Source organism: Bos indicus x Bos taurus, chromosome X (assembly GCF_003369695.1).
Source record: "Bos indicus x Bos taurus breed Angus x Brahman F1 hybrid chromosome X, Bos_hybrid_MaternalHap_v2.0, whole genome shotgun sequence".
NCBI lineage: Eukaryota > Metazoa > Chordata > Mammalia > Artiodactyla > Bovidae > Bos > Bos indicus x Bos taurus.
In genome coordinates this window covers 52163125-52187620 of record NC_040105.1, presented here as the reverse complement: position 1 = coordinate 52187620, position 24496 = coordinate 52163125, and the positions used below count along the sequence as shown (strand labels likewise).

The 24496-nt window shown below is 44.2% G+C and overlaps 1 protein-coding gene across 4 annotated transcripts in view; it reads right to left on the bottom strand.

Annotated features, from left to right (window-relative positions):
- The window catches only part of SMC1A (structural maintenance of chromosomes 1A), a 47370-nt gene that overhangs the window by 22482 nt on the left and 392 nt on the right, over positions 1-24496 (bottom strand). For all 4 annotated transcript variants that reach the window (XM_027533825.1, XM_027533828.1, XM_027533826.1 and 1 more), the window contains exons 2-19: positions 18027-18215; positions 17803-17915; positions 16513-16716; positions 16181-16419; positions 15362-15620; positions 15139-15279; positions 13143-13225; positions 12781-12988; positions 11643-11828; positions 11370-11549; positions 11124-11270; positions 10887-11024; positions 9793-9909; positions 9588-9694; positions 6466-6607; positions 3370-3515; positions 3125-3278; positions 1872-1982 (exon numbers count right to left, since the gene is read on the bottom strand). In XM_027533825.1, the coding sequence (XP_027389626.1) occupies positions 1872-1982; positions 3125-3278; positions 3370-3515; positions 6466-6607; positions 9588-9694; positions 9793-9909; positions 10887-11024; positions 11124-11270; positions 11370-11549; positions 11643-11828; positions 12781-12988; positions 13143-13225; positions 15139-15279; positions 15362-15620; positions 16181-16419; positions 16513-16716; positions 17803-17915; positions 18027-18215 (2864 nt within the window). The remainder of the gene's footprint in view (positions 1-1871; positions 1983-3124; positions 3279-3369; positions 3516-6465; positions 6608-9587; positions 9695-9792; positions 9910-10886; positions 11025-11123; positions 11271-11369; positions 11550-11642; positions 11829-12780; positions 12989-13142; positions 13226-15138; positions 15280-15361; positions 15621-16180; positions 16420-16512; positions 16717-17802; positions 17916-18026; positions 18216-24496) is intronic.

The following is a 24496-nucleotide window of genomic DNA, read 5'->3' as shown; positions in this document are numbered from 1 at the left end:
CCACCTATGATATATTCTTGCCAAAAATAAAAAATAAACCTGAATCCAATCAAACCACAGATTTACCAATCAGTTTATAGGAAACACAGGGATGGAAGAACACAATCAGTCAAATTCAGAGTATAGAAAATTGTACAAGACCAATGACCCACTTTGTTTTTTTGGGCTCCAAAATCACTGCAGATGGTGATTGCAGCCATGAAATTAAAAGATGCTTACTCCTTGGAAGGAACGTTATGACCAACCTAGACAGCATATTCAAAAGCAGAGACATTACTTTGTCCACAAAGGTCCGTCTAGTCAAGGCTATGGTTTTTCTGGTAGTCATGTATGGATGTGAGAGTTGGACTATAAAGAAAGCTGAGCACTGAAGAATTGATGCTTTTGAACTGTGGTGTTGGAGAAGACTCTTGAGAGTCCCTTGGACTGCAAGGAGATCCAACCAGTCCATCCTAAAGGAGATCAGTCCTGGGTGTTCATTGGTAGGACTGATGTTGAAGCTGAAACTCCAGTACTTTGGCCACCTGATGCAAAGAGCTGACTCATTTGAAAATACCCTGATGCTGGGAAAGATTGAGGGCAGGAGGAGAAGGGGACGACAGAGGATGAGATGGTTGGATGGCATTACCAACTCAATGGACATGGGTTTGGGTAGACTCCAGCAGTTGGTGATGGATAGGGAGGTCTGACGTGGTGCGGTTCATGGGGTCGCAAAGAGTCGGACACGACTGAGCGACTGAACTGAAATGAATGACCCACTTTCTATCATAAAGAGGAAGAAAAAAATAAAAAGGGATAAGAAAATGTTATAGACCATAAGAGACCAATTTTAACACATGGACCTCAATTGAATCCTGATTTAAAAACACATTTTTTTAAAAGATATTTATGGGACATTCATGGAAATCTAAACATTTATTGACTATTAGGTGACATTGCAGAGTCAGTGCTAATTTTTTGGTATGATATTGTGGCTACGTTAAAAAAAAAAAAAGAATCCTGCCAGAGATAAATACTGAGGTAATTATGAATGAAATACCTAGAATTTGATTTTAAATTTGCCAATTAGGAGGGGGAAGGGTATAAAAAACAGGATTGACCATATGCTGCTAATTATTAAAGCTGAATGACTGGTACCTGGGGTTCATTATATCATTCTCTCTACTTCCGTATCTGTTTGAAAGTTTCCATAATAAAACGCTTTTTTAAAATATCAAGTTCCCCTGGCTATAATGATAGCTTGTAAAGCATCAGAAACTATTCAGGGGGCTCCTGTAGTAGTCCATGTGAGAGGTGAAAGCAGCCTGCACTAGATTACAGTACAAACAGAGAAAAGTAGAATTCAGTAGACATTTGGAAGGTAGAATCGACAGGGCTTGCTAATTCATTAAATATGCAAAGTGAGAGAGAGTCAAGGACACTGAAGAGGCAGATTTGGGGAGGAAGGCTGGGGTTTGAGGTACCTGTGGGACCTAGCATAGAGATAGCAGCTGAAGTCCTGGGAGAGGAAATATGAAGGATGAGAACCCCACATAAGGAAAGGATGCCTGGGACAGAGCCCTGAGGAACCCCCAAAGTTTATCTGTTCACTGTACAGGAGCTTGTTCTCCATGTATCTAGGCTGAGATGTGTACACAGGTGGAAGGGGGAGACTGGTAACAGGCAGGGACGGGGGCAGCTGGGAGTTGGGGGTAGAAGATGTGCCTGTGTCTGTGTGTGCATATGAGGGGAGAACCTAGATCACAACTCCACCCCCTTGCCAGTTTGCCCTTCTTTCCAGACATGGTCTGTCTCCACAGGGCCCCCAGATGGGCTGACCCTCTCTCTGGACAGCTGGGAAGATGACCCCACCCCCGAGGCTTGAACCTCACCTTCAGATCCTCACACAGGTCGCCGTAGTCAATCTCGATGAGGGCCTCTCGTGCATAGATATTGGAAGTCCGTTGGGAGCCACTCACTGAATCCTCCCCTTGGGAGCTACCCTGCAATAGTGAGAGTCAAATGCAGCTGACTGGCCATAAGAGTACTCCTCTAGAGGGGGGCTTCTTGGCAGCCTTTGATGCCTTTGAGAAGCACCTTGATAGAAAGCACTTGTGGTAGAAGAAGAGCAGCTTTGATGGCAGAAAGCCCTGAGTTCAAAATTGGGCTCTACCACTGACTCATGGTGTGACCCTGGGCAAGACATGCTGTTGCTCAAATCCTCATTGAAACACACAAACCCTCATCTGTAACATGGGACCATGCCTGCCTGGCAAGGCTGTGCTTAGGATTAGAAGTAGTTATATCATGTGCTACCATGATGCCTGGCACACTGCCAGTGTTCAGAAGATTTTTCTGAATTAAATGGAAAGCTATTTGGGAAGAAAGGAGGGAGAAACACATGCGGGACTGAGATACATGTTCAGGTGAAAGACAAGATATCTACAGACCTCCTCTCAGTTAACAGTCCCGCCCTCTTGCTATCAAGCCTCACTTCCAGTGGATAAAATGCCTTGGCTCTTCTATTGGCTTGTGTCTGTCCCTTTCCCATAACTATGCTTCATCACCTTTGCGTTGCTGCTGTCCCTTACCCAATCCTTTCCTGACCATCCTCTCTCACTGTAGCTAAGTTACCATCCCTTAGGACCCTCAGCTTCCATCTTCCTTTGCTCTTGGGATGAGATGGTTAGATAGCATCACCAACTCAATAGACATGAATTTGAGCAAACTCTGGGAGACAGTGAAGGACAGTGAAGCCTGGCATGCTGCAGTCCATAGGGTTGCAAAGAGTTGGACATGACTGAGTGACTGAACAACACCCAATATCCATAATCTGCTGGAACTATCTTAGCTCAGGTCCCTGAGATTCATGAATGATTTCCTCTTCTTCTGGCTTACCTCCCTCTCCACCTACTAACATACACCCTACCCCCAAAACTGCCCTCTCACATCAAGGCTATTACCTTTCACCTTACCTGTCTTCACAGCCTCACCCTGCCTCATCTCCTCTGCATCCCTCCTTTTGTCACTCACCACCCTCACCCACCATCCTTCTCTCTCTCACCTGCCCTCCCTGGCCACCTTCATCCTCCATCTCTGGTTATGTTGTTCACTGCCCACACCCACCACCAGCCATGATACTCACCTCTTCCTGACTGATATCATCCATGGTGCCCTTAGACAGTGGCAACTTGATGTCCTGCATCTTGCAGGCCTGTAGCAGGTTGTGGCGGTCACTGCGCTTCTGTTCAAGCTTGGTCTCAATGGCTGTCACTTCCTTCTGTAAATGGGTCATTTCCCTAAGAAGATTCAGGGAGATAGGTGAGATCCAAATCCAGCAAGCTGCCCATAATACATACTTCCCCCAAGCCCAGACCTGAACCCACTCACTTGTTGGCGCCCCCCAGTTTCTTACGAATCTCCTCCATCTCGTGGTTCTTGTCATTCACCTCTGACTTCTTGGCCAGGTGCTGGTTCTTCAGGTCTTGTAGCTGGGCCATGGTCTCATCTATGATCTTCATATGTCTTTGCTCCTCCTGGGCCCAGCAGGGGGAACAGGACAAGAAGTGAAGGCTTTCCCTCCATCCCCACTGGAATGGAATGGAAATCTTCTCCCTCTGTGCCCACCCTTTCTACCAGGTAGTTTGTTGGAATCTATCTTCAATGAGCTCTGCTTTTACAAACCCCCATCACTCCTCTGGCTTCGTTTACCTTTTTCCAAATTATTTTGTTGACCTCCCCCCAACCCCAATATGCAAACTGCCTGCTGTAGAAATGTTCGAAGTATAAAAAAGTATGAAGTAGGATGAAAAAAAGAAATTACTTGAAATCCCACCAGGCAGAGGTAACCAATTAACATTTAGCCTGCTGCTAGGTCGCTTCAGTCGTGTCCGACTCTGTGCGACCCCATGGACTTCAGCCTACCAGGCTTCTCCGTCCATGGGATTCTCCAGGCAAGAACACTGGAGTGGGTTGCCATTTCCTTCTCCAATGCATGAAAGTGGAAAGTGAAAGTGAAGTCGCTCAGTCGTGTCCGACTCTTAGCGACCCCATGGACTGCGGCCTACCAGGCTCTTCCATCCATGGGATTTTCCAGGCAAGAGTACTGGAGTGGGGTGCCATTGCCCTCTCCGAACATTTAGCCTATCACCTCCCAACATTACTTACAGACAAGTCTATATAGTTGAGACTAAATTATAATTAAAAGTCTATATTCTGACTTAATGTTATTTAAGCATCTTTTCCACATCAACATTACACGACCAACAACAACATCAATGTTTTTAAAAAGCATAATACTGTATGTTTTCCATGAGAACACATATAAGAGGACTTCCCTTGTGGCTCAGCTGGTAAAGAATCTGCTGCATTGCAGGAGACCTGGGTTCAATCCCTGGGTTGGGAAGGTCACTGGAGAAGGGAAAGGTTACCACTCCAGTACTCTGGCCTGGAGAATTCCACGGACTGTATAGTCCATGGGGTCGCAAATAGTCAGACATGACTGAGAGACCTTCACTTTAACTTTTCACACATATAAGAATGTAATTACATGACTGAGGGACTTTCACTTTTCACACATATAAGAATGTAATTAATGCCTATAAAGTCTGGAAGAATACACTCTATATGGCACTGGCCCTAGGAAGAGTAAAAGGACTGGGATTGAGAGTGGTCAGTCAATGGGGATTATAATCTTACTTATTATGTTCTGATTTTTTTTTTAAGGAGAACATTTTCATTTTGATCTGAAAGTCACAGAAGGGGATATATCTGCAATGCACAAGAAATAATATGCATACAGAGAGTGCAAATGCTAATATGGCAAATAATGACTGATGAATCTTGGTGACAAGTAGATGGGAGTTCTTAGTACTATTTTCGCAACTTTCTGCTAAATTTAAAACGATTTCAAAATAAAAAGTCAAAAAGAAATAGATGATTCTGGATCATCTACATATCTACCTACTCCTGCCCCAGGATTTTACTACCCAATCTCTATTTGCATTGAAGATTGCAGTGACACCAAAGAAGACTACTTCAGTCATCAGGGTTTAATGGAGGAAAAAAAAACAACAACAAACAAAACCATACAACCAACAACAAACAAAGGCAGACATAAAAGTCAAATGATGTACTTAAGCCAAGTGAGAATCAAATCGCCTCAGGTAGGGATGTTGCAAGGAACTAAAGTTTCACAGCAATTTAGGGAATTCCCTGGTGGTCCAATGGTTGACTCTACATTCCCAGTGCAGGGGCCTGGCTTTGAGTCCTGGCCAGGGAACTAGATCCCAAGTGCCACAACTAAAGATCCTGCATGCCCTAACGAAGAACTGCAGCCAAAGAAATTTTTAAAAAAATATTCCATAGGAATTTAAAGAGAAGGGGTGTGGGTAAATCAGTCGTCAAATAACTGGTGGAACAGGCATGCTTGACTCAAAGAAACTGAGCCATGGCAGTCAGCACAGGCACACTGTGAATACGAACTCAGTTTCAGCAAAACACCATCACCTGTTGCACTGAGTTCATGTGGTTAATTATAAAATTAATTTGGAAGTTTGTCCTGCCTTTTTGGTTAAGTGGTATGTTTGTACATATTTAACATTAAGGATATTTTAAGCCAATATAAATCTTTAAAAGAGGTCAGTATATTACTCAAATTTGAAACTATTAAACTACACAAATACTTACATGAATGTAGCATAATTTGCTTCAATCCTAATTCCTAGGAGACATGGGACAGTTTCCTATATGGAACTATAAATATTTGTCACTAATTATCAACCTGTGTGCACAAAGCTATGCCAGCACTTTGGATCTCCTCAGGTATTAGTGAGTTAGGAGAAATGTATTCTGAAGACTCTCAATGGATGCTGCCATATGGCCTAAGAATGCCGGTCTCTTGTGCAACATGCTAGTATCCTTTTTTTTTTTTTTTAAATCTTGGGTGATGTGATAAGAAACAAATTACATGTAATTATTGTTTTAATTTGCATTCCTTTGAGTTCTACTAAGGCTCAATTGGAGAAGGCAATGGCACCCCACTCCAGTACTCTTGCCTGGAAAATCCCATGGGTGGCGGAGCCTGGTAGGCTGCAGTCCATGGAGTTGCTAAGAGTCGGACACAGCTGAGTGACTTCACTTTCACTTTTCACTTTCATGCATTGGAGAAGGAAATGGCAGCCCACTCCAGTACTATTGCCTGGAGAATCCCAGGGATGGGGGAGCCTGGTTGGCTTCCATCTATGGAATCGAGCAGAGTTGGACACGACTGAAGCGACTTAGCAGCAGTAGCAGCAGCAAGGCTCAATTATGGATATGTATTTATGGGTTATCTGAATCTCTCCTTGAACTGTTGATGCCACTCATTTTTCTCCCTATTTAGGTCTTGGTGTTTTTCTTATTTAGAGGAGGGCTTTATAAATTATGGATATTATCTCTTCTAATTTTTTCTCCTAGTTTTTAGTTTTTCATGTTCTCCTTTCTTACCTTCTTGAGCTTTTCTATCTCATTTTCATCTTTTTTCACTGTCTGCTCCCACATGTGCACTTTATCCTGGTCCTCCTTCAGTTGGTTCTTTTCAAAATCCAACTGGATACCCAAACGAGTCTTCTGATTCTCAAACTCCAAACTGTGGGGAGAAAGGAGAACAGGGCACAGGGACTCAGTTACTGCTGAATATAAGTCACCACTGAGCTCATCCACACAGATCCATATAAAACTGTCCCCTCAAGTTACAAAACTAAGTTCCCTGGCCTAGCTTTGTAGATACGGCACAAGGCAGCAGAGGAGATTGGGCCAAACTCTATTAATTTTCCTTTAAACACTGGCGCCCTGCCCCAACAAGTTCCTAGAAGCGGATATAAAAAGGTCCACCTGAATCCACTAGCTATGTTAATTCCTATTTATTAAGCTTCTGTGTAGTTTACATACATTACCTCTAATCCTCTAATAGCTCTACAAATAGGCATTATTATCGAATTTCTACAAAAAAGGAAACTTGAGCCAAGAGGTAAAAGACTTTGCCTAAGGCCATACAGCTAGCAAATGTGAGATCAGATCCCAGTCTATAAACACCAAAACCTGGGATTCTTCTCCTATGGCATCCTTACAGGATAATGTGGTAGGATAAGAGGATTGGTATCCCAACTCTGCCATTTACTGGTAGTGAATCTCAGACAAGTTAATTATATCTCTTTACCTGTTTTTTCAACTGAAAAATGGAAATAACAATAGTACTTACCTCAGTTATTGGGAATTAATATGTATAAAATTTTTAGAACCTTGCCTAGTACACAGTAAGTACTCAATAAATTTTAGTTAATATCACCATCTCCAGGCTGACTGACTGTATTCAGTTCATGGGCTTTGACTCTTTCTAACTGTCCCCAAACCCCTGCATATACCTCTGCCCCAAGATTCCAGAACTTCTACGAGGGCAGAGATTGGATAGTTAAAAAAAAAAAAAAATGGAGAAAACAGATCCCTGGTAGTTCCCTCCTCCCTAACTCTTTAGAAACTAAAAAAGTATGCAACTAGCATACACAGATATTAGCAGGACAGGCAGGGCTAACTTCCAACTGCCCCTCCACCCCCCAATATGGTGTGACAGATGTTGCCAGATGTCATGCTAGCAGCTTAAACCTATTAGTCACCATAATCCAAAGAGAATGTAATTAACTCTATAATTTTGAGCTATGCAATTTTAAGTTCAATCTCTTAAGAATGACTCATAAAGCCTTCTGTGATCTGGCCCCTGCTGACCTCTCCAACACCCCCACCTTCCTCCTGACCCCATTTTTCCGCTCCAGACATTCAATACTTAGTTTACAGAACAAGGCATGCTCTCTCACACCTCTGAGCATGCTGTTCTCACTGCTTGGAACTCCCTTCTGTGTACTGCCTGGCTGGCTAAATCACTCTATAGGTCCCCAGTTCATCACTTCTTGTTTTGTAAAACCTTTCCTGAGGATTGCGAACAGGTTCTTCGTTTCTATTATACTTTGTTGAGTTCCTCCCTTTTGGGTGCAGTTGAGTTAATCATACCCCAGAGTTCATGTAACTTTTATGATCACTGTCTGTATGAGACCTTTCCCTTGTCTCCTTGGGTTCAATCAGATTTCTACTATTATGTTCCCAACAGTGAGCAAATACACAGAAATGATGTACATTATACACAGATAGGTAGATACATACATATGTATATAACCTTAAAATGCATATACTTGTAAAAATGTCGCTTTTAAATTTACACAAATGTACAGTGTTATAAATTTATCCTTGTTACTCTGTAAATCTAGTTCCTGTCTGAACAGAGTATTCCATAGTCTGTACAGTCATCACATTTAACTTGTATTTCCCTGCAGTGACAGCTGTCTACATTGCTATCAATGTCCCACTATCACAAAGTACGCCAAATGAACAACTCTGAATCTGTCTCTTTGAGACCTGGTGGCCAAAACTCTTTGGGATAGAGACCCAAGGAGTGGCTCTGCTAAGTCAAAGGGTTCATGTAGACTTATTTTCACCAAATGCTGCTAAGTTGTTTTAATTTGAATTTATCTGATTAGGAATGAGACTGGACATCAACTCACGGTTGTTAGCCATTCGAGCTTCTCTTTCCATGAAATGCTATACGTGACTACATCCTGTTCATTCTTCTACTGAGTCTCTAGGTTTTTTTTTTTTTTCCTTCTTGTTGATCTACAGTTCCTTGAACATTTTCCTCTGTACTTTCTATCTACCTAAAGTACAGCATTATTCTGAAATTGCTAATCTACTTGTTTATCTCCTCCACTATCCCCAAAACTCCCTCAGGACAGGGACAGTCTCTGATTCAATTCTATATTTCTTGAGCCTGGCTTGGGGGTAGGAGACCAATGAACTGTTACAATATGGGTGATGGGCTGACTGAAGCCCAGGATTCAAGGGGTGACCTCCTTCAGAGAGACTGTCATGTTCATCTATCTTACCCTCATCTCCCCACTGTTTCCAATACCTAGCACAGGACAACTTGGCACAAGGTTGGTTGAACAAATGAATAATTAAAGTGGGAAAGAAAAGAGAAACTTGCTTTGTTCTTACTATTCTTCCAACCTAGAACTTTGGCCCTCCTCTCACTCATCACCTATTAGGATAATGACAATAATAAAAGCTAGTATCTATTGGGAGTTCCCTGGGTGGTTCTAGTGGTTAGGCTTTCACTGCTGTGGCCTATTATCTACTGCTCTTAGTAGGTGCTAAGTATTATGCTAAATACTTTATAAAGATTAAGCCCAACCTCTGATCCACCTGACAATCTATGAGATAGGTATCATTATTATCCCATCTGACACATAAGGAAACTGGGGCTTAGAGAGGTCATTATCCAAGATAAATGAACTTTGGGGCTGGGATTTTAATCCAGGTAAACCATGTTTAAAGCTGGCACTCTTAATCCCTATACTGTGACACGTGATCCCTGATGTCCCTGTTCTTTAAAGGTGACTACAATAAATGTCCATCATTCTAAAAGCTGCTCCTTAACTTATGATGGTATTTGACTCCCCAGATGTCAGGCTAGGGGCTCAAGGATACCTCAATCTCCCCCTTCCACCCAGACTTCCACCTACCGCTTCTTGGCAATTTCATTCTGCCGCTTCACCTTCTCTTCCTCAAACTCCCGGATATTGCGCACACCAATCTCCCGACAAAACTCTTCAAATACTTCATCCTCTACCTAAGGAGAGAAGCAAGGGAGAGAAAAGGCCCTTTGGGTCAGAATGCTGCTTCCAATCCTAGTCCTGCCCGTGCTGAGCAGGTACATCCTCTACCAACCTGGTTCATCTTCTCCTTTAAGTCTTTCATTTCCCTCTCTCGGCTCTGGATGATCCTCTTGATATCATTGATTCGAGGCCCAAAGTTGGCTAGCTCACTCTCCAGCTTGGACTTTTCCTATAAGAAATGGAATTGAGAGGACAAAAGAGACCAGGATCCTTAGAGAAAGAGCCACCCTGTGTGTACCAGTCCCGTGGACAAAAAGGGCTAACTCTCCACACACTGAGAACCTGACTTAGCACTGCTCCACTCAAGGCTGCATCATCTCTCGAACCATCATATGGCTTCCTTCCCTGGCCTCCAGTCTGTCAGCTTCAATCCAAAAGGCTGGGCACACAATAAACATTATTATTTACAGGTCTACACTTTCCTCATCTATAACCCTTGGAGCCAGGTGTGTCCTGGAATTTACTTTTTGATTTTAGAAAAATGACATATATACTACATATTATATAACACCTCCAGAGTGGTCTGGGGAAGCACCCATGATCAAACACATTAATATAGCTAGAAAAGTACCTCCACTCACAGGGACTGAAATATCTGTAGCTCACTTTCAAAACTCAGAAGAAACTCAAATATTTGCTGAATGAATTAATTAGGTTAATAGCACCTAACATTTACTGAACATTCACTTGGTACAAGCAATCAGTCTAAATACTTCACATGTATTAACTCATTCAATCTGTGCAAGAACCCTATAATTTTACAGATTATTTACAGATTAAGATGAAAAAATGGACACTGAGAGGTTTGTTTGTTTTTGTTTGGTGTTTGTTTCGTTCTGTTCTTTGAGTATCTGTAATACATGCATTTGAAAAAGATGTTTCTGGAATATATTTTTCAAAAAACTCTTACAAACCAATATAAAAATGATCAAAAGATTTGAATATTGAGAGGTTTAGTAACTTGCCTAATACCATAGAGCCAAGTCCTAAACTCCTGACTGTCTAACCCTATGCCATCTACTCCTGGTTTCTAGGAACAAATTGGGAGGAGAGAGGGATGAGGGACAACTTCCCCACCCCTAGAAAAGCCTAGACCAGGAATATGAGGATGGCCATTGGTGAACAGGGCTGAAAGTCAGGCCCCACCTGCAGATTAAGGGCCAGATGCCGTGTCTTGGTCTGTTCTAGGTCACTCTGTGAGTACTTGAGCCGCATCTGCAGTCCGTGGGCCTGAGACTGCACCTGACGTAGTTCTGCCTCTTTTCGCTTTGCCTTCATCTGCTCCTGAAGTGGACAAGAGGGAAAGGCTAGGTGGTAAGAATGTGGTCGGCTGGCCTGGGCTTAGGACCCCCATTTCTAGGGACAGCCCTGCCTGTGGCTTACCTTCAGCTCTTCTGTCAACCGCTCCTTTTTCTCTTTCAACTTGTCTACTGCTTTCTCATCCCAGCGTCGGGCCTTGGCCTTCAGGTCACTGGCCCCGCCAGAGATCACCCCTGACTTCTGGAACAGGGTCCCATCCAGTGCCACTGTCTAAATACAGCAGGGAAAAGACAGGAGTGGGGAGAAGCTGAACAAAGGAATCACCAATACTAAGCCTATCCAGTTACAATGTGGCAAGGGAATCCATACCTTGTGGCGCTGGTGGCCTCCAAAGGCAATGCGGCGGGCATCCTCCACATTGTCACAAACAAGAGCATTGCCACAAGCATACTGCAGGGCCTTTTTGATGTGAGGTGGCTCATAGCGAATCACATCAATCACCAGCTTTGCCCCCTTCAGCTCCCGGAGTTTCTCATCTGTAGGTTTTACCTGTGAGAAAAAGCTTAGTTAAGTGGCTGAACATGGAGGGCTAGGAGGAGCAGCCCTCTCACAATGCCCTGACCCCATCACCACCAGCCTCACCTCCAGGTAATCAAGAGGCAAGAAGGTCTCAGGCTCCCCACGCTGCTCCTTGATATACTGAATGCAGTCCCGGCCTGTCTTCTCTGAGTCCACAATAATAGCATCCATGTTCTTGCCCAAAACCTTGGTTACTGCAATCTGATACTTCTTTTGTGTGGGCTGGCAGAGGTCAATGAGGCGGCCGTACTAAGGAAAGTCAGAAGAGTGAATGAATCATGAAGTTTTTGAGAGCTGGCTCAGGTACCTTAATTCCCAGCTTAGAAGAGGGATGGCAGGTCAGAATCTCTATCAGGAGCACAGTCCCCAAACTATGGAAAAAAGGCCTACTCTGGCCCCAAAGCAACAACTTCAGGCAGTCATGTCTGAATCCAAAATGATCTTTCTAAACCTCACTTTTACCATTTCACAGACCACTGCCACTGCAGGCATTATGCAACTTAATTTGGTTCCACAAATAAAGAGCACAATAAATGCAACGTGCTTGAATCATCCCACATTACATTTATTGTGCACTTTATTTCTATTATTATTACATCAGCTCCACCTCAGATCATCAGGCATTAGATCCTGGAGGTTGGGGACCCTTGATCTACGGAAATGATCAAGAAATATTTGTAGAACCCAATTAAGTTGAACCCAGGGATGGAATTACAGTAATAGAGGGATAAGATTCAGGGAATCTGGAAACTCAGGATTTCGTTCAAGAGGCCAAAAGAACCTAGTAAATGAGCTGACTGTTATATGCTTAAGGAGCTCACACTGAAGCCTGCACAGAGCTATTGATACATCCTGGGAACTAATTCCTGCCCTGCAGCCCCTTCCCTCTTCCAAAGGCCTCTTCACTTTCTCCACCTCCCATAAAGGAGTGGACACAAGCAAGACAAAACTTTCAGAAAGACACAACTGTGCAATGAAAAGAACACAAGGTTAAGAATCAGAACAAGTTGGGTTTGAATTGCAGTTCTTATACATATGAGCTATGCTGTTTTGAGCAAGTCATTTAACCTCTGTGACCCTCAGTTTTCCCCAGTTGTAAAAATGGAATTAGCAATCTGTCCTCATGGGGCTGCTGGGAAAATTATCTGACAGTGAGTATGAAAGAAGGTGGTCAGGAAATGAGTTCCCTTTCCACTCTTACCACAGAACCAGGGTACAGGCGCTTGATGCTTTCCATAATTTCTGCCTTTCGCTGTTGGCGGCTGCTCTCCTGGCGATCGATGCGGGCATCCCCCAGCTGCTCCATTACCTGGTTCAGCTCCTTATTAATCTCATCAATACGCCGCTTGGCCATCTCCACCTCCTCTGTCAGCTCCCCCTCTAGTTTCTTCTGTTCCTCTAGAGACTGCCTACAAAGTAAGGAAATACCGGGGTTACCCTGGCTGGCCAGAAAATATTCCTGGCCGAGAGGGACTATGAGGGTCCTTCCTGGGGAGGGGCAGGACAGGTAGGGTTCACAAGAACAGGCCTGGAGGTAAGAGGGAATGTTACAAAGCCACATACTTGCTGGTTGTGATGTATTCCTCTAGTTTCTCAATCCGTTTCTGATTCTCTTCAATCTCCCGCAGCTTTTGCTTGATCTTGGCCTGGGAGAGAGACAAAAACACTACATCACCATAGGCTGAGCAAGTTAAGGCCCAGACCATGGAGTCCTGGCTCATCCCCCATATGCCTACTCATCCTAAGAGCCTAACAATCACAGACAATCTGTCACTAGTATAAGAGGCCTACTAAAAATCGGATATACAAACAGTGTTCAGTGTGCCTCTGCTAACTGACTGGGGCCACCATGGGCCCATGAGACCCCCTCACAGGTGTTCTACCCAGCCTGGAACATCTTCCTCACCAATCAGGGAGGCTCAAACCAAGACAAAGTAAAGCTTTCTGGGATTTCTGCACTTCTGCTTTATCATCTATAAAATACAGGTACCCTCCACTTCATAGAATACACACTAAGTGCTTAACATGTATTAGCCACTGATTCTATGTGTGTGTGCCCTCAATTGCTCAGTCATGTCCTACTCTTTGCGGCCCCATGGACTCTAGTGTGCCAGGCTCCTCTGTCCATGGAATTTGCCAGGCAAGAATACTGGAGTGCGTTGCCATTTCCTACTCCAGAGGATCTTTCCGACCCAGGGATTGAACCCTTATCTCCTGAATTGGCAGGTGGATTCTTTACTACTAGCATACCTGGGAAGCCCCTAGCTATTAATTCATGTCTAATACCTTCTTTTAAACATTTGAAAGTGCTTAGCACAACGCCCGGAGAAGACAATGGCACCCCACTCCAGTACTCTTGCCTGGAAAATCCCATGGACAGAGGAGCCTGGTGGGCTGCAGTCCACGGGGTTGCTAAGAGTCGGACACGACTGAGCGACTTCACTTTCACTTTTCACTTTCATGCACTGGAGAAGGAAATGGCAACCCATTCCAGTGCTCTTGCCTGGAGAATCCCAGGGACGGGGGAGCCTGGTGGGCTGCCGTCTATGGGGTCGCACAGAGTCGGACAGGACTGAAGTGACTTAGCAGCAGCAGCACAATGCCTGGAACATTGTAGGCTCTTGAAATATTATAATAACTTTCCATCATTCCTATTATTTTACTATTATTGTTATTAGGAAGGCGGTAAGTGAAATATAATTGAAAGTGTGGGCTTCCGGGACTTCCCTGGTGGTCCAGTGGCTAGGACTCTATCCTTCTACTGCAGGGGGTGCAGATTCAACCCCTGGTCAGAGAACTAAAATTCCACATGCCACAAGGTACAGCCAAAAAAAACCCAAAAAAGTGTGGGCTACAATGCCCAGGTTCATAGCCCAGTTCCACCAGTTAATAAACTTAGGCAGGGACCTCCCTGGTAGTCCCATGGTTAAGAATTCACCTGCCAATGCAGGGGACAGAGGTTCGATCCCTGGTCCAGAAGATCCCACATGCTGCAGAGCAACTAAGCCCATGTTCCACAACTACTGAGCCAGCATTCTGGAGCCCAAGAGCCACAACTATTGAAGCCCGTGGGCCCTAGAGCCTGTGCGCCTCAAAAAGAGAAGCCACTGCAATGAGAAGCCTGAGCACTGCAACTAGAGAAAGCCTGCAAGCAGCAACTAAGAACCAGGACAGCCAAAAACAAAACAGACAAATAAATAAATCTTTTAAAAGATGACTGCATATATGTAAAAAACAGTGCCTAGCACACAGTAAGAGCTTGCCTTTTGTTGTTTAGTCGCTGTGTCCAACTCTTTTGAGATCCCATGGACTGTAGCCCGCCAGGCTCCTCTGTCCATGGAATTTCCCAGGCAAGAATACTAGAATGGGTTGCCATTTCCTTCTCCAGGGGAATGTTCCCAGGGACCAAACCTGTGTCTCCTGCATTAGCAGGCAGATTCTTTACCACTGAGCCACCAGGGAAGCCCATGCTAGATGTTAACTATGGTCATTACTGTTAAGACTATCGTTACTTCCTTTTCTCTGGACCATCACCCCTAATCTTGTAAGGCATGCCCACCTCTGTCTCTACTTTCTTCCGTTCTTCCAGATCCAGCCGGTCCTGGTCAGCCTTCTGGTCTCGATTGAACTTCTCCAGCTCCTGGGCCAGGGTAGCTGCTCTCTTGCTGGCTTCTTCTTTCAACCGGTGATATTTCTTCACCTGTGTCAGGGACAGGGATGACCAAATCAGTCCTGTCAGCCTCGCAATCTATTTGCCCATCCCCGCACCCCTCAGAGCTTACCTGATTCTCCTCCAAGGTCAAATCTCTGCCCTGACTCTGACTTTCCTCTTCCATCCGTTCCTCAAACTCCTGCCGAGCTTTCTCCACTGACAGCATCTCCTTTTCCAGCTCATCCATGTCACCTTTACGCTTCTTATAATGCTTCTGAGCATTCTGTAGTGACTTTTTGGCTGCTTCCAACTTCTTGATTTTGTGGGAAGTATTTTCCTTGGCCTTGATGTACTGAGGCCGCTTCTGGTTCAGCTCTGAGTCCTTCTCCCTTTCACCAGAGGGGAGGGGGAACCAATTAGCTCAGTGGGAGAAGGGAAGGTTCCAAGGCATTTTAATCCAAAGGGGGATTAGGCGCTTCCCTTCCAAGCCTCAGGGAAGTGCCTAAAAGAACAGGGCGGATGCCCAACAGATCCTGTGATGGCTTCAGCCTGGCATTCCAGCCACTCTAGAAGGTAAAGCTACCACCCCTGCCTCAACCCTAGCCAGGCCAGACCTCTCGGTAACAACTCCCAAAAGTACCCTGTGTTCACGAAACGGTTCCCCATCTGATCTAACCTTTTCAAATTTCTGTTCTTTGACCTTCAAGCTCCAGTTTTCCTCTTCTAGGAAGGGACTATCAGTCACAAGTGGCTTCCCATCACATCTTCTTGGCAAAGCCACCACCCTTTTCAAGTTCTCCTTTTCCGAGTTACCTATCTACATGGAGTCTGAGTACTTAAATACTCTATCTGTCTAACATGCAAGTCAAGAAATGTGCCTGATTCTAGCCAAAGCCAAGTCAAGGGGAAGATGCTTCCCACAAGTCGCAGGCTCAGTCCTGCCACTTACTTGATCTCCTTCTCAATCTGCTGTTGTTCCCGCATCATTTTGCCCAGCTCCTTCTTCTTCTCCTTCAGCTCATCCTCTACCTTGTCCATCCGCTTTTTGTCCTTCTCTATCTCCTTGTTCTTAGAGGCCAGTTCTTTGTTGAGCTTCTCAATTTCCACTTCGTTATGATAAAGTTTGAAAAGCTGCAACTGTACCTGAGCTCGCACCACCTCATCCTTCAGGCGCTGGTAGCGGTCAGCCTGTGCAAATAGAGGTGTGGAGGCAGGGGTGCATCAGTGAGGCACTGGCTTCATCCTGGCCTCTCAGATCCCAGAGGCAACCTGGCCACCTACCTCTTCTTTTTCTTGTTTGGCCTCCTTGCGTTCAGCTGCAATGTTTTTTTTGCGATGGTAATTAAACTGTGTGTCCTCTTCAGCTTTTACCATTTCCTTTTTTCGCTTGTCATATTCCTGGGCCAGCTCCCCAGAGCGACTGATCTCTTCAAAAAGAGCTGTCCTCTCTTTGGGGTTCTTCATGGCAATAGATTCCACAGCACCCTAGTAAAGGTCAAAACACTCTCCCCACTTAGACCCTACTCAGTTCAGTTCCCCTACCCACTCCATCATTCAGAAAATGTTCACTGATCCCTTCCCCACACTGGGTGCCACATTTCACCACTGAGCTTTGAAGACATCCCCTGCCTTTTAATGTACATGGGGAACAGAAGAAATAGAAGCAGAGACAACACCATGTATTATGTGCAGTGACAGCAAGAGTACATAAAAAGAACTAAATGAAGCTTGAGGGTAGATGACTGGTAGGAGTATCTATGTGGGAAGGTTTGCCAAAGGTGATAACTGTGTCTGGAAGATGGGGAAAAAACTAAACAAAAAAGTAAGAGAGACGAGGTTATTCCACATAAAGGAAAATTAGTATTGCAAAGTCTGCAGGCCAAAGAAAGCAGGCAAATTTGGGGAACTGTAAAAAGTTTAATTAGGCTGGAATGCAGGGCTAGAAGAATATTGGCAGATGAGGGCAGTGAGGTGAGCAAGAGCCAAAGCAGGGCTGTTTCATGAATGACAGGAGCTGAATTTCATGCTAAGGTAACAGTTCTCAAATTTTAGTGTGCATCATAATAACCTGCAGCTCTTGGAAAAACACAAACTGCTGGGCCTCACCCCACTGTCTCTGCCCTTATCTGTCTGGGGTAGGGCCTGAGAATGTGCAATTCTAACACGTCCCCAGTTGATGCCAATCTAGAGACTACAATTTGAGAACTGCCATCAGAAGGCAATGAGAAATCACTGAAATGTTTTAAGAGGAAGGAATATTTGTGCTCTCATAAGATGAATTTTAGGGGATGAACAGGAGGGGGTCAGACTGGAGTCAGGAAGCCCAGTGAGGAAGCTGCTACATTAGTTCAGAGAGAGATGAGGAAGCCAGAGATGGAGCAAGTCCAGTGGGGATAGGAAAAAAAGTAGATAGCCAACAACTGTTTAAAGTGCCCACGTGAAGAAAAGCCATCACAATAAGAAGCCTGCACACCACACAGGCACAAACACAGTAGGTCCCGCTTGCCCAACAAGAGAAAAGCCCAAACAGCAACAAACACCCAACACAGTAAAAAAAAAAAAAAAGCCCACCTGGAAGACGAGGAAGTTACGAGCTTTGATAAGTATGCCCAACTTCTCTAATTCCTCACTGTACTCATGTAGCTGGACCACTTTGTTGTTGATCTTGTACTCGGAGGAACCTCCTACAAGACAATGCATGAGTTAGCCAAGGGTCAGGCCTCCCTTCTACCCCAACAAACTAGTCTAGCCACCCCTGTGGACCCAAGGAGAACCTTCTGGCCAGCCTCACCCACCAACAATGACACGGGCAAACGTGCGGTCCTCAGCACCCTCTTCAGAGTAGACCATGCTGACAAAGGCTCGGTTGGCTGCTGGTTTGCCCACAGGAGCTCCGTGGATCAGGTCCCTTAGGGTCTTTACCCGCAGGTTGCTGGTTTTCTCACCCAACACAAAGCTGATGGCATCCATGAGATTTGACTTACCTAAAGGAGGACATGACAAAGTAGAGGAGGGGAAATAAGGGGAGGGAAAAAGGAATAAAAGAAACACTGAGAACAGAAATGTCCTCTAATCACTCAGTGCTTAGACTGTCAGGAGGACAAAATACTGTTTTGCCCCTGTAAAGACTGGGCCTGACCAAAGCCCTGGATCAAAGGCTTAGAAAAACAGCTCCTTTGAAGTTACTACTTACAATAGCCAAAAACCAGAGCCCCATTTAAGGAAATTATATATTCACAAAATAGATCATTCTACAGCTTTTTTCTTTTTTTTTGGCTTTACTGCAAGGCATGTAGGATTTAAGTTCCCCAACCAGGAATTGAACCCACAATCCCTACATTGGAAGTGCAGGGTCCTAACCACTGGACGGCCAGGGAAGTCCTCTACAAACTCTGATGACATGGGAAGATGCCCACAAACAGGAGAAACAAGCATGATACAAAACTCAACATAGTTTGATCTCAATCAAGTTTAAAAACAAACAAACAAAAACACAGGGGATGAGGGAAGGAGGAAAATGCAGAGCTGTTGCTTGACAAGTATAGTCTTGCAAGATGAAAAGGTTCAGAAGACTGGTTGCACAAAAATGTGAATATATTTCAGTTCAGTTCAGTTCACTCCCTCAGTCGTGTCCAACTCTTTACTACCCCATGAATTGCAGCACACCAGGCCTCCCTGTCCATCACCATCTCCGGGAGTTCACTCAAATTCATGTCCATCGAGTCGGTGATGCCATCCAGCCATCTCATCCGCAATCCCTCCCAGCATCAGAGTCTTTTCCAATGAGTCAACTCTTCGCATGAGGTGGCCAAAGTATTGGAGTTTCAGCTTTAGCATCAGTCCTTCCAATGAACACCCAGGACTGATCTACTTTAGGATGGACTGGTTGGATCTCCTTGCAGTCCAAGGGACTCTCAAGAGTCTTCTCCAACACCACAGTTCAAAAGCATCAATTCTTAGGCGCTCAGCTTTCTTTATAGTCCAACTCTCACATCCATACATGACCACTGGAAAAACCATAGCCTTGACTAGACGGACCTTTGTTGACAAAGTAATATTTCTGCTTTTGAATATACTATCTAGGTTGGTCATAACTTTCCTTCCAAGGAGTAGGCGTCTTTTAATTTCATGGCTGCAGTCACCATCTGCAGTGATTTTGGAGTTCAAAAAAATAAAGTCTGACACTGTTTCCACTGTTTCTCCATCTATTTCCCATGAAGTGATGGCACCAGATGCCATGATCTTAGTTTTCTGAATGTTGAGCTTTAAGCCAAATTTGTCACTCTCCTCTTTCACTTTCATCAAGAGGCTCTTTAGTTCTTCTTCACTTTCTGCCATAAGAGTGGTGTCATCTGCATATCTGAGGTTATTGATATTTCTCCCAGCAATCTTGATTCCAGCTTGTGCTTCTTCCAGCCCAGCGTTTCTCATGATGTACTCTGCATAGAAGTTAAATAAGCAGGGTGACAATATACAGCCTTGATGTACTCCTTTTCCTATTTGGAACCAGTCTGTTGTTCCATGGCCAGTTCTAACTGTTGCTTCCTGACCTGCATATAGGTATCTTAAGAGGCAGGTCAGGTGGTCTGGTATTCCCATCTCTTTCAGAATTTTCCACAGTTTATTGTGAGCCACACAGTCAAAGGCTTTGGCATAGTCAATAAAGCAGAAATAGATGTTTTTCTGGAACTCTCTTGCTTTTTCCATGATCCAGCGGATGTTGGCAATTTGATCTCTGGTTCCTCTGCCTTTTCTAAAACCAGCTTGAACATCTGGAAGTTCACGGTTCACGTACTGCTGAAGCCTGGCTTGGAGAATTTTGGGCATTACTTCTCTAGAATGTGAGATGAGTGCAATAGTGCGGTAGTTTGAGCATTCTTTGGCATTGCCTTTCTTTGGGATTGGAATGAAAACTGAGCTTTCCAGTCCTGTGGCCACTGCTGAGTTTTCCAAATTTGGTGGTATATTGAGTGCAGCACTTTCACAGCATTATCTTTCAGGATTTGAACTAGCTCAACTGGAATTATTTAACACTAGTGAATTGTACACTCAGAAATGGTGAAGATGGTAAATTTTACATTATGTGTATTTTAACATTTTTAAAAAGGCATGTCTTTATAGTGATACATGAAGTACACAGCATCACTATGAATTATCTTTCCAAAAATATTCAACTTGAATCTAAACAGACCATTAGACCTACCCCCCAGTTTATAAGAAATACAGCATCTAGAGAAACATGGTACATGACAGCATGAGGAAACCTTAAGGCAAACACAGAATGTGGAATGTTCTACAAGACAACTAGTTTGGTCTTTTTAAAAAGTCAATGTCTTTTGGAGAGGACCATTCCAGAATATAAGGGATTACTGAGCTTCCCTTGTGGCAGAGTTGGTAAAGAATCTGCCTGCAATGCAGGAGACCTGGGTTTGATCCCTGGGTCGGGAAGATCCCTTGGAAAAGGGAATGGCAATCTAGTCCAGTATTCTTGCCTGAAAAGTCTATGGACAGAGGAGCCTGGCAGGCTACAGTCCATGGGGTCACAAAGAGTTAGACACGACTGAGCAACTACCATTTAGCTGACTTTCTTTCCCTCACCTGGAAAATCTTAAAAACATGACTCAATGGGTAAGCACATAGTTCTCTGTGGGAGTGGCAGTAGCACAGGTGTGACAGGTACGGGTTGTGATCCTGGCTCTGAGAATTAAGTGTGCAGGTGATCACAACCTGTTGTGCCTCAGTATTCTCATCTATAAAACAAAGATAACAGTACCTCCCTCCTAGGGTCACTGTGAGAATTTAAATGTAAGATGTCCGAATAAGTAAAGTACTGATAATTGTCACATAGTGGGGGCTCAACAAATGGCAATCCTATTCTATCCAAACCAGGTCTGGACTCTTAGCTTGGTTTCCCTCATCACAGCAGGACTAGCACAACATGCAGATGAGGAGTCAGTCTTTTAGGCAACCCATTTCCAACCTTTGGGCTTCTCCCATGCTCTCCAAGGATGACAAGAACATCACACAATCAAAGGCCTCCCCACCTGCAACCATTCAATATTGTAAACATTTTTATAACATGCATTATGATATGAACAATGATAAAATGTTTCAAGGAATGTCTTCTTTGGGGAACTCCACAGGCCAGTGATGAAGATATCAAAATACATACCATGAATTCAAGACAGAATAAAAGTTAACAGGTACCAGGTGTCTAGAGCAGAAATTCACTGAAGGGAATCAAAGCAAGTCTTGTGAGTTGCACACTAAAGAACAGGTAAGGGAGGGGCAGTCAGACCAAGGGGTTTTTTTGGAACACTTGCACATACAAATTTACCCATGTTGAAGGGACTGAATGCCAAAACGTGCATCCTGGCTCTTTCCACGGGGGCCACCAAACAAAACCATAAAAAACTGCAATGGAACCCCAAGCATTAGCCATCTAAGAAGATGGGGGGAAGTGGAGTCGTTTTGCCTCTCCTCCCAGGTGACACTTGGTAATGTCTGAAGACATTTTTGATTGTCATACCTGAGTCATGGGGGGTGGTGCTACTGTCACCTAGTGGGTAAAAGCTAAGGAAGCCACTAAATATCCTACAGTGCATAGGATGGACTCCAGAGCAAAGAATTATCTCACTGGAAATGTCAATAGTGCTGCTATAGAGAAACCCTGCTTAATTGAGAGAGAAATCTAGGCAAGTCTCCAGGGAAGGTCATCAGTTAGAGCTACTTTAGCAAGGGAAATCCCTCAGGCTAGGAAGTGATTTAGCTAGAACACTTCTGAGGTGGAGGAACACAGCAGGATTCCAAATAGATAGCTAATGCAGCAGCAGCGGGCAGACAGGTGGAATCCTTGGTATATAATTTAGACAGGGAATTTAGATATGAAATAGAGACTTTACCTGACTACCCTTTCTTCCTTTTCCTTTTCCCCCCAGTTTTAACAAGATATAACAGATGAGCTATTTCAAATCCTAAAAGATGACGCTGTTAAAGTGCTGCACTCAATATGCCAGCAAATTTGTAAAACTCAGCAGGGGCCACAGGACCAGAAAAGGTCAGCTTTCATTCCAATCCCAAGGAAAGGCAATGCCAAAGAATGTTCAAACTACTGCACAATTGCACTCATCTCACATTCTAGAGAAGTAATGCTCAAAATTCTCCAAGCTAGGCTTCAACAGTACGTGAACCGAGAACTTCCAGATGTTCAAGCTGGATTTAGAAAAGGCCAAAGGAACCAGAGATCAAATTGCCAACATCTGTTGGATCATAGAAAAAGCAAGAGACTTTCAGAAAAATATCTACTTCTGCTTCACTGACTATGCCAAAGCCTTTGACTGTGTGAATCACAACAAACTGTGGAAAATTCTTCAAGAGATAGGAATACCAGACCACCTTATCTGCCTCCTGAGAAATCTGTATGCAGGTCAAGAAGCAACAGAACCGGAAAGGGAACAACGGACTGGTTCCAAATTGGGAAAGGAGTATGTCAAGGCTGTATATTGTCACCATGCTTATTCAACTTATATGCAGAGTACACCATGTGAAATACTGGGCTTGATGAAGCACAAGCTAGAATCAAGATTGCTGGGAGACATATCAATAACCTTAGATACACAGATGACACCACCTTTATGGAAGAAAACAAAGAACTAAAGAGCCTCTTGATGAAAGTGAAAGAGAAAAGTAGAAAAAGTTGGCTTACTCAACATTCAAAAAACGAAGATCATGGCATCTGGTCCCATCATTTCATGGCAAATAGATGGGGAAACAATGGAAACAGCGACAGACTTTATTTTGGGGGGCTCCAAAATCACCGCAGATGGTGACTGCAGCATGAAATTAAAACACGCTTGCTCCTTGGAAGTAAAGCTATGACCAACCTAGACAGCATATTAAAAAGTAGAGACATTTGCTGACTTGTAGTCAAAGCTATGTTTTCTGTTAGTAGTGTATGGATGTGAGAATTGGACCATAAAGAAAGCTGAGCACTGAAGAATTGATGATGCTTTTCAACTGTAATGTTGGAGAAGACTCTTGAGAGTCCCTTGGACTGCAAGGAGATCAAACCAGTCAATCCTAAAGGAGATCAGTCCTGAATATTCACTGGAAGTATTGGAGTTTGAGCTGATGCTCAAACTCCAATACTTTGGCCACCTGATGCGAAGAACTGACTCACTGGAAAAGACCCTGATGCTGGGAAAGACTGAAGGCAGGAGAAGGGGACAACACAAGATGAGATGGTTGGATGGCATCACCGACTTGATGGACATGAGTTTGAGCAAGCTCAGGGAGTTGGTGATGGACAGGTAAGCCTGGCGTGCTGCAGTCCATGGGGTTGCAAAGAGTCAACAGCGACTGAGCTGAACTGACATACAACACTGTATTAGTTTCATGTGTACAATATGATTCCTTATTTGTATATATTGCAAAATGGCTGGCCCAGTAAGTTAACATCCATCACCTCACAGTTAATATTTTTTGTGATTTTTAAGATCTACTCTTAGCAATTTTGAAATATACAATACAGTATTGTTAATGTAACTGTATTAAATGACCACTCTTCCTAGAGGCATCCGAGTCACTTATCACATCATCACTTTATTACATCCATCTAATTTCCTGCACAGCACTTATTACAGCCAAAAAATAACTTATTTTCTCCTTTATTATCGTCTTTCCCCTCGAAATATAAGTTCTCTGAAAGCGTGGCTTATTCTATTCTCCGCTGTTTCCACAGCACCTTGATTGAACAAATCCTTATAAAGCAGTAAACATTCAATAAATTTGACAAGCTAAAGACTTCTGACTTTCGACGGTTTCAGGTGTAGGAAAGGGGCTAATTCGAGGCATCTCCACTTCTCAGTTGAGGATGGGGGGGTTCAAGACCCCAAGCACTACCGAGACTGGAGCACGGAGTTCAAAATTCAAAAGTGCCGCCTCCAGAGAAGAGTTTTTAAAAGAAAAAAAAAAAGGAATTGGAGTGTACCCACGCGAGGCGGGAGGAGGCGCTGGGATGAAGCAAAAGTATACCATTTGGCCCAGACGCCAGGAAAGGGCCACGAGCGGTCCCACATCTTCCCGGTGGTTAAAACAATGTGCCGGACGCAGCTGCGCCGGCGAGGAATTGCGTGGCCCGCGACTGGAAGCCTGCTCCGGACGCGCCACTTCTGTAGGCAAGGGGCAGTGGGCGGGGTAACGTACATCTCGGCCCGTACCACTCAGGCCGGGACGGGGGTCACGCAATGAGCGGGCAATTGACACC